This window comes from Nycticebus coucang, chromosome 6, assembly GCF_027406575.1.
Source record: "Nycticebus coucang isolate mNycCou1 chromosome 6, mNycCou1.pri, whole genome shotgun sequence".
Classification (NCBI taxonomy): domain Eukaryota; kingdom Metazoa; phylum Chordata; class Mammalia; order Primates; family Lorisidae; genus Nycticebus; species Nycticebus coucang.
Window position 1 is genome coordinate 128,619,528 of NC_069785.1, and position 13,303 is coordinate 128,632,830.

Below are 13,303 nucleotides of genomic sequence, written 5' to 3' on the forward strand. Positions count from 1 at the left end.
CCATACCTGTTAGCATGAGGAGAGCTCCCACGGTAAGAAGAACAAAGCCCACCAGGGAGATGACACTCCGGAAAAGAACTTCAAATTGCTGAGGGTTCAACTTGCTACGCAGGTAATCCACAAAGGCGTGGATCTGGCAAAGACCAAAGACTCCAAAGGCTGCCATGTGCTCTGATGAAAGAACGGGCTGTAGGTGAAAGCATATGTCTAATAGTCAGGGGACAGACCAATGAATCCAGCCTAGACCTCCATTATCCTGATCTAGTTCAGACCAAGAAGTCAAATGAGTTCTGAGGTCCCCAAAGGAATCCTCCGACCTAAGTTAGGGTTTAATTCACCTGCCATATTTTCCAAAGAACACTGGGAGGTTCCCCCAAGGACACCATACACTATTATTATCACATCTCTGGCTTTTGCTCAGTCATTTTCCCCAAATTCCCACTCACTGAAATTCTCATCACTCAAGGCCCATTGCAAATACCATTTCCTCATAATCTACCAATCTAAAATCAACCACACCCCTCTATATTCCACAGCACTTTATTTTCTCTTTAAATCCAGGATCTTGCTATATTACTAGATTTGAACTCCTGGGCTTAAGAGAGCCTCCTGCCTCCACAGCACTTTAGATCTCTTCTAGCACGTAATCATTCTTTGCCTAGGCCGCCAGTGGCTCTCAAACTTTAGTAAGCATCGGCTTGGTGCCCGTAGCTCAATGAGTAAGGGCGCTGGCCACAGACACCAAGGGTGGCGGGTTCAAGCCCGGCCTGGGCCTGCTAAACAATGACAACTGCCACCACAAATAGCCAGGTACTGTGGCAGGCACCTATTGTCCCAGCTACTTGGGAGGCTGAGGCAAGAATTGGAGGTTGCTGTGAGCTGTAACGCCACAGCACTCTACCCAGGGCAACATAGTGAGACTCTGTCTCAAAAAAATTAATTAAAAATTAAAAAACTTTAGTAAGCATCACAATCACGGAGGGTTTAGAGATGGAAACAGATTGCTGAGCCCTATCCCCATTCAGTCAATCTGAGATGGTACTCTAGAATTTGCATTTCTAGTAAGTTCCCAGAGGCTGGCTGGGCACCTGTAGTTCAGCAGCTAGGGTGCCAGCCACACACACTGGAGCTGGTGGATTCTAACCTGGCCTAGGCCTGCCCAACAATGACAACTACAATAAAAAAAACAGCCAGGTGTCGTGGCAGGCACCTGTAGTCCCAGCTACTTGGGAGGCTGAGGCAAGAGAATCGCTTAAACCCAAGAGTTTGAGGTTGCTATGGGCTGTGACGCCATGGCACTTTACCCATTCTACTGAGGGTGACATAATGAGCCTGTCTCAAAAAAAAAAAAAAAAGTTACCAGTGGCTGATGCTGCTGGTCCAGGAATTACACTTCCAGAGCTATATTACAAGCTATAGACAACTGCATGTATTTCTCTCCCCCTAACAAGACTGAAACATCCTTAAGGACCAGGACTGTAGTTTTATTCTTTTTATGTTTCTCAACGATTATCAGATTGCATATACAAATGCTCCCTGACTTATGATGGGGTTATATCCCAATAAATCCATTTTAATCTATAAGTAATGTAAATAGAAAATACATTTTATACACCCTAGCCTACTAAACATCCCAGCTTAGCCCAGCCTATCTTAAATGTGCTCAGAACCCTTATATTAGCCTACAGCTGAACAAAATCATGTAACATAAAGCCTGTTTTAGTAGTGTTGAATATCTCATGCAATTTACTTAATACTGTACTGAAAGTGAAAACCTGAATACCTGTATGGGTACTTGAAGTACACAATTTCTACTGAATGCATATCATTTTCACATATTGTAAGGTGAAAATATCATTAAGTTGCATGCTGTAATTCGAAAATCATCTGTAATAAATGATCAGTAAAGAAATACTAGCTCACAGTTTGGACAAAGGTGCCACTTTCATGAGAATTTTACAAGAGAAATCAAATACACCACATCAATCTCTGATTTAACAATTGTCTCTAAGGAATAATGTGGTTAAAGTTTGTGCTTTACTTCAAAAAGGACTAAAACTTAGGTACCATTAAAAAGATAAGGGGCGGCGCCTGTGGCTCAAGGAGTAGGGCCCGGGTCCCATATGCCAGAGGTGGCAGGTTCAAACCTAGCCCAGGCCAAAAACCAAAAAAAAAAAAAAAAAAAGAAGATAAGGATTTACCGCCATTAAATGGAATCATTTGCATTAAAAAGGCCAGAAAATTTTAACTCTGACAACACAAATCAACTCAGCTCAACCAAAATACCCCTCCACCTTCCACAAACATAAGCCAAAGTATCAGCCATTAAATTCAAATTGCATGGAGCAAATATCAACGCACTCTTAGATGGTAACTTTAATGACCAATGATTCTGATGCTTCAATTAATATAAGCAGTCCAATATCAAAGCTGTGACTAAGACTTACTCATCTTAACAGAATCCAAGATAAATCAATCTAATTGGGGCTACTTAGAAAAAAAGGAAGAAACTGAAAACAAGGGCTCACCTGAAAACCCACAAAGGAGATCTGCATAGATAGAATGGTGCCCAGGCAGTAAACAGTACAATAGGCCACATAGATCCGGTGGGAGAAACGGCCTGTGAGCATCAGTACCAGGACATGGAGAGGGATTAAGTTGATCAGGAACACATAACCTCCCCATGAAGAGACCTATGATAGAACAAAAAAGAATAGTTCCTCTGAGCATTCCACCTCAGACCACCACCACCCATTAGGAGATCACCTATGACCTTTTTAAAAAATATCTCTTTATAGTAAATATAAACATAAATTTATGCCAAAAGGCTTAAGGAACTTAAATAACTACTTTTTTAAAAGAGGAAAATCAAATTCAAATCCATTACTATAATTCAATCCCCTGCTCCCCTGTGGCTGCTGACATCATGATCACATAACAGGAGGTACCCAGACCTCAGGGTTAATCTAGAAGCAATGTACTATGAGGTCACATGGAGGACTTAGGAATATGTAAGTAAGCAGAAGCAATTAAGGGAGGAAGTCTAAGTACATACACAAGATTGAACAGAAAAAATACACAGGAAAAACAACTTGAGGAAAACATAACAGAAAACAAAGTTAGCGGCCAACATATACGTAACCATAGAAAATACAGTAATTGGAGAACTTTAAAAATTAGAAACATGTAGAGAAAGTTACCATGTAAAAATAAGCAAGGGCACACTTGGCTGCCCAATAGATGGAACCAGTCTTCACTGCCTTGATCCACATGTAGTAGGTGAGTAACATGCAAAAGATGGCAATCCCTGCAGAAAGGACACACCAAAAATCCAGTGAGAGGCCATCCTAGCATAGCGCTGAACAAAACTGTGACTGGATTCATTAACTCAGGGCCACTACCTAGTAATAGTGTAACTTTTGGCAATTTACTTACCTCCCTTTGTCTCAGATTCCTGTAAAAAGGAGTCCGTAAATAGTGTCTACATTATAAAACGATTGTGAGGACAACTGATACATGGAAAGCATTTAGAACAGTACCTAGTATATAGTAAACATTCAGTACATGGAAATGTTGGCCATTATTATTATTGTTTTTTCCAGGCACTAAATTCCTGCTACAGTAGTCCTAAAGACATCCTGAACTATCATGCATCATCCTGCTTCTAAATCTTAACCCAAGGCTCGGAGCCTGTAGCTCAATGAGTAGGGCGCCAGCCATATACACCGAGGCTGGCGCGTTCAAGCCTGGCCTGAGCCTGCTAAACGACAATGACAACTGCAACTAAAAAAATAATCGGGCGTTGTGGCAGGTGCCTGTAGTTCCAGCTACTTGGGAGGCTGAGGCAAGAGAATCACTTAAGCCCAAGAGTTTGAGGTTGCTGTGAGCTGTGATGCCACAGTACTCTACCCAGGGTGACATAGTGAAACTCTGTCTCAAAATAAATAAATAAATCTTAACCCAAGCTGATCCTTATGCACCTACTGCCCCCTCCTTACTATCTGACTAATGAAGCCCCAACTTTAAGACCCAGCTTGACCTCAACCACTTCCAAAAAGCCTTCCTTTTAATCTCCCTTTGCACTAAATTCTCAAATTAGTCTCCTCATAGTTCTATCATGGCACATTGTACTAACTGCCTAGAATTATTAGAATTATTTTTATAGGTCCATTTTAATCTTCCTTAGTAGAACATAATCTTATTCATTATCTTATCAATAAGAACATAATCTTATTCATTATCTATCTCTTCAATTTCTTAATTATGCACCAAATAATTATGCTCATTTTCTATCTTTGTAATACTTAACACTGTGTTTTCCCAATAACACTCAAGTTTAAGAACATCTATTTCCCTTATCCAGGAAAATAACACAAATGATTATAATGTTAAAACAATAGTTAACTCTATGAGTCCAGAGATGAAACAAAGAAAAGTTACAAGCTGTCTTTCTAGGGGGGATGATCGGAAGAGAATATGATCCCATCTTGTCATTCTCACTCAAATACCATTTTTATTATTGCTGAACAACAAATCTAAATCCAGATTCTATTGCATTTTGTAAAGCTCTATTGGATAATGAGGTGAACAGATCCCCTTCAGCATTTTTAAAGGCTTACCTTCATTATCATAGGAGCCAGCAACAGATCGAGAGATATATCCAGGAACGACAGCAATCATGGCAGCAGCCAGGAGCCCAGCCCCTGCATCCTATAAGAAAAAGGGGGTAATACATTAATACGGATACACCTGTGAGAGGGAAGAGAGGCTCCACTAATCCATTCTGTTTATAAAGGGCCCAGAAAATATCCAACAACTTCCAAAGAAGATATGAGATGCTAAAAATGCTAGAAATGCTCACAGTACAAAGCTAAAAACTTCACAACCAATTGCTCGTGACACCAAGTCTGAAATAGAGACAAACACATAAGCTAAGGATAGACAAAATCAAGTCAGATGTCAAACATCAGACCCTGCCCCAGAATAAGCTGTTTGGCTACCAGACCCCACAAGCTTATCAGTCCCTACCCCTAATAATACCTGCACATCACAGAAACACCAGTCACACCTCTTAAAGCCATGCAAGGACAAAAGAAACAAATTATTATCCCTAGAGGTAAAAAGCCAACAAAGGTAGTAATGATCTACCGGGACTTAGGATGCCAGGAGCTTAGGTAATCAAGTTGGAACATCACCAGACAACCTTTGAGCTTAGGGGAAAGTAGCAACAAAATATAATTCACTCTCCAAAAAAGTAAAGCCTTATCTATTGATAGAAGTTAAATTTGGGGCTAGGGCAGCAAGGAAAAGGATGGAAAGCGTTCCAAACTTAATTCAAGACTTCCCAAGCACTCCTACTAGTCTATCACCTCTCAGGTATCTCCCTGACACCCCAGCACAACTAAGAATAACATGCAGCAAGCCACGGTCAGCATTGCTGAAACCCAGAAAAACAGTCAGCATATGGAGTAAACTACAGAAGCCAAATGGCTTAAGAATTTTAAAATATATTATTATTTTTTTTTTTTTTTTGACAGAGTCTCACTCTGTCACTCCGGGTACAGTGCTGTGGTGTCATAGCTCACAGCAACTTCCAACTCTTGAGCTCAAGAAATACTCTTGCCTCAGCCTCCCAAGTAGCTAGGACACAGGCATGCATCACCATGCCCAGCTAGTTTTTCTATTTTTAGTAATTCCTGAGCTCAAGCAATCCACTTGCCTCTGCCTCCTAGAGTGCTGGGATTATAGTTGTGAGCCACCACACACAGCCAAATAAATGTGTTTTAAAAAAAAATCAACAATGACTGCTAAGTGCGTTTCTGGTAGGAAGAACTAAGCACTTTGGAAAATGTCATATTTTTTTATTTTTCCTCTCCTTTACATTGTATGGACTTCAAAATCTAAACTTCACATTTTGCATTTTAAATAAATTTTTCTTTTTCTTCTTTTTTTTTTGGCAGTTTTTGGCCTGGGCTGGGTTTGAACCCACCACCTCCAGCATATGGGGCTGGCACCCTACTCCTTAGAGCCAAGGGCACCACCCTTAAATAAATTTTTCTGTATATAGCAATTTATATCTCTTTCAAATGTTTATTCGTTTTTTAGTTTCTTCTTAAGTCTTAATCAAATGTTCACTCATAAGGACAAAGTTGCTAATGAGAAGAAACCACATATCCTACAGAGGAGCTGGAAAGAACCCAACTAAGTCCCCTCAGCTAAAGCTGGCTTTACCCTCTGATTCCCTGCTCATTTGAGGCTCTCAATGCCACACCCTCCAGCATCTACCAGAAGAGTTCAGCAGCATTCATTCCCAGGCCTCCTATCACCACAAATCCTTCACCTTGAGCTCTTTGGTAAGGTGGTACGTGACGATGGTAGTGAAGGAGGAGAAGAGAGGGGCCAGGAACACACAGACATTCCGAATGTCGATGGTGATGTGGAAAAAATGGAGTACATGGTAGATTGCAGCAGAGGTGATCATTAAGCCTGTAACAGGAAAAAGAAACTCCATTAGGTTGTCTTGCTAAGACAAAGACCTTAAGGGAAAGAGAAAGGACAAATTCAAATACCAATTATGGTGACTACACAGACCTTGACAAAGCACTAGAAATATGAACACAGTGACTGAAATAAGCCTATAAATAAATCTCTCCTATAATTCAATGAGAAATCTAGAAAATATTTAAAAACTACCCATCTCCATTCTCCCCACAAATTCTCCTATCTAGGTAAGATCCCTATTTAAGAACCTGTAACTAATATGAAAATATAAATGTCACAAAATGAAAAAAAAAAAGTCCTGTTCTCCTCACCTGGGTAAATTGTTCCGCCAATGATTCGTCCCAAAGGGTACCAGGCCCGGTCATCGAACCAGTTATGAAATTTATAAAACCCCTCTTCAGCCAGGAACCGGGTAGTCCGATAATTAAAGTACCTATAGCAAGAAAGAAAGATCTGTGTCTCTTCCTCTTCATATTCAAATACTTGTATACTTTTTGGTGAATTTTGCTCAGGAAAATTGGTGTATCTCAGGATACACCATTGAGAAACAGCATTACTTGAAGAACAGTTTATGTACCAAAACTTATGCCATGAAAATCATTTTATGCTACCGTAAGTCTCCTCATTTCTAGCTCCATGCTTGTCAACTAAAGCACTGCTTCTCTCATAAAGAAATGAAACTGGGGTGGCGCCTGTGGCGCAGTGGGTCAGGCGCCGGCCCCATATACCAAGGGTGGTGGGTTCAAACCCAGACCAGCCAAACTGCAACAAAAAAATAGCTGAGGCTCGGTGCCTGTGGCTCAAGCAGCTAAGGCGCCAGCCAAATACACCTGAGCTGGAGGGTTCAAATCCAGCCCAGCCCACTAAACAACGACAGCTGCAACCAAAAAATATCCAGGCGTTGTGATGGGCGCCTGTAATCCCAGCTACTTGGGAGGCAGACGCAGGAGAATCTCTTGAGCCCAGGAGTTGGAGGTTGCTGTGAGCTGTGATTCCACAGCACTCTACCCAGGGCGACAGCTTGAGACTCTGTCTCAAAAAAAAAAAAAAAAAACAGAAAAATAGCCGGGCGTTGTGGCGGGTGCCTGCAGTCCCAGCTACTCGGGAGGCTGAGGCAAGAGAATCACCGAAGCCCAGGAGTTGGAGGTTGCTGTGAGCTGTGTGATGCCACGGAACTCTATCAAGGGCAATAAAATGAGACTCTGTCTCTAAAAAAAAAAAGAAATGAAACTGGAGACCAACATTTTAACAAAGCAATCAAGCAGGATACTTCATCAGGCTGGCAGGTGGTAGGCTTTAGGACCAATCAGAGTTCAAAGTACCCTAAAGATAAAGTCACTTAAATGTGGGCACCAGTAGATTTTGGATATTTTCAAGTGACAGGAATATACAAAAAAAAATTCTATTTCTATACCACACACAAGAACACATAACTAACTTCAAGTGTTGGGTATCTTCAAAGATGCTGATATAGCACCATACACAGGATAAAAAAACTTTAATTCGCTCAATCACAAACTTCTTAGTGTTTAAACTTGTAAGGAGGTCTACATATGTTATTTATAATACTTCCTTTTTTTTTTTTTTTTTTTTTTGTAGAGACAGAGTCTCACTGTACCGCCCTCGGTAGAGTGCCGTGGCGTCACACAGCTCACAGCAACCTCCAACTCCTGGGTTTATGTGATTCTCTTGCCTCAGCCTCCCGAGCAGCTGGGACTACAGGTGCCCGCCACAACGCCCGGCTATTTTTTTTGTTGTTGTTGTTGTTGCAGTTTGGCCGGGGCTGGGTTTGAACCCGCCACCCTCGGCATATGGGGCCGGCGCCCTACTCACTGAGCCACAGGCGCCGCCCTATTTACAATACTTCTTAATGACACCTACACAATAGCATTAAAACATAATATATAAAAAATATTCGACACTGGGCCAGGCAGGCATAGGAGCTTACTCTTATAATCCTAGCACTCTGAGAGGCCAAGGCAGGAGGATCCTGAGCTCAGGAATTAGAGAAAAACCTAAGCAAGAACAAGACCCAGTTTCTAGTAAAAATAGAAAAATTAACTAGGATTTGTGGAGGCTGCTTATAGCCGCAGCTACTTGGGAGGCTGAGGCAAGAGAATCACTTTAACCTAGGAGTTTGAGGTTACGGTGAGTTAAGCTGATGTCTTGGCACTCTAACCTGAGAAAGAGTGACAATCTGTCTCAGAAACAAAAAAAATTTCTTTTTTTTTTTTTTGAGACAGACTATGTCTCACTATGTCACCCTCGGTAGAGTGCTGTGGCGTCACAGCTCACAGCAACCTCAAACTCTTGGGCTTAAGCGATTCTCTTGCCTCAGTCTTCCAAGTAGCTGGGACTACAGGCGCCCGACACAATGCCCGGCTATTTTTTGTTACAGTCGTCATTGTTGGTTAGCTGGCCTGGGCTGGATTTCAGGCCGGGTTCAGACCCACCAACTTTGGTGTATGTGGCTGGCACCTTAACCACTATGGTACGAGCACAGAGCCAGAAACAAAAAATTTTTGACATAAAATACTTGAAGCTACATATGAAAAGACAGTTCTTGCTTCTCTTATATTTCTCATTAATAGGAACTAAGAAAAAAAGTCCAGGTGCAGTGGCTCACACCTACAATTCCAGCACTTTGGGAGACCCAAGCAGGAAGACTGCTTAAAGCCAAGAGTTCAACAGGCTGGGCAACACAGCAAGAGACCCCATCTCTAAAAATAAAATAAATTAGCCAGGAATGATGGTGTACACCTGCAGTCCTAGATACTTACGAGGCTGAGGTAGGAAGATTGCTTAAACCCAGGAGTTCAAGGTTACAGTGAGCTATGATCATGCCACTGCACTCTAGGCTGAGGCTGAACAAAAGCAAGACCCTGTCTCTAAAAAAACATAAAATTTAAAAAGGTCTCCAACGAGGGATAGTTTAATTACTACAGATGATCACATCACTAACCATCTCCCCTGCCCACTTCTCTAACCCTGTTTCCGCCTTTGTCAGTCAAGTTCTGACAGCTTAAGTAAATAGAAGCAGCAGATGGCAGAAATCTCTTTCTGTTTGTCAATAACGAATGCTATTTTGGAAACTGTTAGAAACAGAAGAGATGAGGACAGCATTGTGTCCCTTATCCACCAGTAGGAGAGGCAGAGTGAAATGGAGAAATGTAACTTAGTGGGAATAGGGCTGGACTGGGCTCATGCTCTGGGGCCTCAGTTTCCTCCTTGGCAAAGAAAACGTCAAATCCCATAATCTTTATGGTCCCTTTTAGCTCCTGACAACACAGCAGTCTGTCTTACTATCCCTGCCCATCCCAATATTTGCTCATCCAGAGGGTCTGAGAAAGAAACCCTAACAGATTGTGATCAAGAAACAAAAACATGTTTCCTCATTTATGAGAAAAACATAAATTCATTTGGGAGGCCCCAAAGAGAGTATTTGTAATACCTCCAAAGTACTTTCAAATATCCACACAAAATAAAATGATAAATTTGCAAGCAGGTACAAGAATTAAACTTTTGAATCAATGCTCCACGTGCTTAAATATGCTATTTGTAAGATAACAATGGTACTTTAAGAACCTATGACTCTGGCCCTCCAAATTTTTTTATAAGTCACAATTTTGAGTTATATTACATACTGATTTCAGGCTCCAGAGCCAGACAAACCTATAAATTTTAGTTCCTCCACTTAGTGAATCTGTAACCTTGGATGGCCTCTCCCAGCCTGAGTCTGTTCACGTGTAAAAAAAGATGATAATATCTACATTTCAGAGGGTTGCTGTAAGAATTGAGATTATGTATAAAATAGCACTTGAAACAAAATGAATACTTAATAAATGTTAGTTATTAATAATACTGAAAGCTTTCACCTATATCTTTTTCATCTAATGAACAAAATCCCTACTCAAACTCATAGCTTTATATTTTCTTCAGTTCCTTACAATTTAACTAAGAAGCTCAATTTCTATCATATAAATTGTTAAACAGGAAAAAAGAAAGTCACAGATCTCAATTCTCACAGATCTCAAATTCATGATTTGAGCCTTCACTACATACATACCCCTTCCCTCAGTGCACGTCACTACTTGTGACTAAACAGAGAACCTACACTTCTGTCAGCCTAGCCGGCTCTTAAGGATAAGCAGATATGACAACAACGCTGCTCACATTTAATTTATTCAGAGTTAGGGTCCTGCTATGTTGTAAACGCAGTGGCTATTCACAGGCATGATCATAGTGCACTATAGCCACAAAGTCCTGGGCTCAAGCAATCCTTCTGCATCAGGCTTCTAAGTAGCTTGGACTATAAGCATATGCTATCACACCTACTTTGGCTGCCTTCCTTTTCTTTCTTTCTTTATTTTTAGTTTTTAGATAAGGGTCTCAGTATGTTGCTTGCCCAGGCTGATCTCAAACTCCTAGGCTCAAGTGATCCTCTCACTTTAGCTTCTCTAATAGCTGGGATTACAAACGATGACCAACATCGTTTACACTTTTTTTTAATGTCACCCTGGGTAGAGTACTGTGGCGTAACAGCTCATAGCAACCTCACCCTCTTGGGCTTAAGCAATTCTCTTGCCTTAGCCTCCCGAGAAACTGGGACTATAGGCGCCCACCACAACGCCCAGCTATTTTTTGGTTGCAGTTGTCATTGCTGTTTGGCAGGCCCAGGCTGGATTTGAACCTGCCAGCTCCGGTATATGTGGCTGGCACCCTAGCTGCTGAGATACAGGGGCCAAGCTTTGTTCACATTTTTTAAGTTTGAGAGACTTACTTGGTCAGTTCCAACAAAAATGATTCAAAAGGAGGTAATTATCTCCCTTGGAAAACTTAGAAGAGTTTTTCCCCCCTTAAATGTATTAAAAGCACATCCCTGTCCCTAAGAACTAGCTGGAATTTGAATCTGAAACCCATGAACCTGAACACCTCCCAAAGGAAATAACACCAGGTCAAGTAAAGGTACTCACGGATCAAACTCATGGATAACACTTTCAAATCTCAGGACAGCAAAGAGACGAGTAGAAAAAGCTGCAAAAAACAGAGAATTAATATTTTAATTATAATATGTCATAAAAAGAAAATAGCAGATATAGTAGTAGTATTATCTAATAGTGTTATTCAGCACAGAGATCACATGAAATATGAAATAATCCCTGAATAGTCGTCATCTCTCCCCACATAAATATTTCTACATTTTCCACTTAGGACACAGTTAACTACTACAAAGCCTATAACATTATATTCAACTACAAATACCTAACTCAACTTACATGGTTATTTTACATATGTTGAGCTTCCTCTACCCCCCATCCACACACACAGAACTAACCTTAATCCTGGAGCAAACTAAGAGGTATGGCAAGCAAAACTATTTGTGACTCATGAAGAGCCAAAAATCTAAAAAACAGAGTGAGTTCAAGAGACTTTCAAAAATACCAAAGCATCTAAATCTTTAAGAAAACTCAGTATCCAAGGGTTCCCAATATCTCCTTCAGCTCTTTGAGAAAATGGAATTAGCACAGCATGCTAATTCCCATTCTTTCCCAGATGATCACAGCCTGGACTTTTAATTCCTTGTATTTCTGTTATTTTGCCTTTATAAAATTATACTGAGGAGAAAGAAAAAACATCACAAACAAGGCATTGTAAGAAAGCCATTTGCAATTTTTTAATCAAGGTTTTCTCCTTTCCCAAAGAAAGAGAGGTCCACGTCCACACTCACATAACACAGCAGCCATTGATAAAATGAGAAGCTTCAAAAGTGTGTCCTGCTTCTCATAGGACAGCCGCAAAAATCCAAGCTTAGTCATCTTGACATCAATGGTTGGCAACAGACGACACTCAAATAGCTAAAATGGAAAAGTCAAGACCATAAGATATTTAGCACCTTCAATTTACTTAACTTTTCATACTTTATGGTGGGAGAGGACCATAAAGGACATATGAACTAGTGATAACAACAGACAGGGTCAAGGCTAATACTAATACCCTAGCCTTGCCAAAAATATGATCTACTGGCAAGGAAGTAAGCAGTCAGGTTCATGCATCAAAACTAAAATGGAACAATCAGAATATACCACCCATAATTCAGATTCCCACTTCCTCAGAGCTGGTAAGTACATAACATGACTGACAATAGTATGGTTCAAAAGGGAAAAGATGCAAAAAGAAACAGAAAAGATTGGAAAGATAAAGCAACAGTAAAACGTAGAAAGAGAGCATTCAGGAAAAAGCAGGAAGGTAAGGGAAAAAAGCAGGGAATAAATATTCAATATAGAAATCAAAGTATAAATTGGAAAAATAGAAGTCACAACTGAATCAGCACACTTCCCAGCCCTAAATTTAAGCTTCTACTGACTGGCTATAAGATTCTTCCTGTTTCAAATGTCCATAGTACTATCAAGTCAACTAACGAGCATGACTGATCACTAATACAGATATAATCATGCACTCAGAAGGGGAAGAGATACACATATACAGATCACTGTACTTTCAATCCCATATATAACACTATAGCAACTGTTCAGATCTATTCCAATTATCTATCTCAAAGCTCTGTAAGTGACACTGCTGATTTAAGCAGCTAATTTCATGAAATACAGTTCATGGCAGCAGATAATAAAGTAGAGGGAAAAGAAAATAAATTTGTCCTACTAAAGTCAGGCAAAAAACAGATTAAAATAAAACACTGGGACTGGGTGAGGTAGCTCACACCTGTAATCCCAGCACTCTGGGAGGCTGAGGCACGTAGATCACTTGAGATCAGGAGTTCAAGACTAGCCTGACCAAGAGCAAG

At 40.6% G+C, this 13,303-nt stretch overlaps 1 protein-coding gene across 2 annotated transcripts in view; it reads right to left on the reverse strand.

The window, feature by feature from the left end:
- The window catches only part of STT3A (STT3 oligosaccharyltransferase complex catalytic subunit A), a 30,348-nt gene that overhangs the window by 14,936 nt on the left and 2,109 nt on the right, over positions 1-13,303 (reverse strand). For both annotated transcript variants that reach the window (XM_053593142.1, XM_053593143.1), the window contains exons 3-10: positions 12,230-12,356; positions 11,475-11,535; positions 6,813-6,934; positions 6,341-6,486; positions 4,620-4,710; positions 3,201-3,307; positions 2,529-2,693; positions 7-187 (exon numbers count right to left, since the gene is read on the reverse strand). In XM_053593142.1, coding sequence (XP_053449117.1) covers positions 7-187; positions 2,529-2,693; positions 3,201-3,307; positions 4,620-4,710; positions 6,341-6,486; positions 6,813-6,934; positions 11,475-11,535; positions 12,230-12,317 — 961 coding nt within the window. In that variant the 5' untranslated portion in view covers positions 12,318-12,356. The remainder of the gene's footprint in view (positions 1-6; positions 188-2,528; positions 2,694-3,200; positions 3,308-4,619; positions 4,711-6,340; positions 6,487-6,812; positions 6,935-11,474; positions 11,536-12,229; positions 12,357-13,303) is intronic.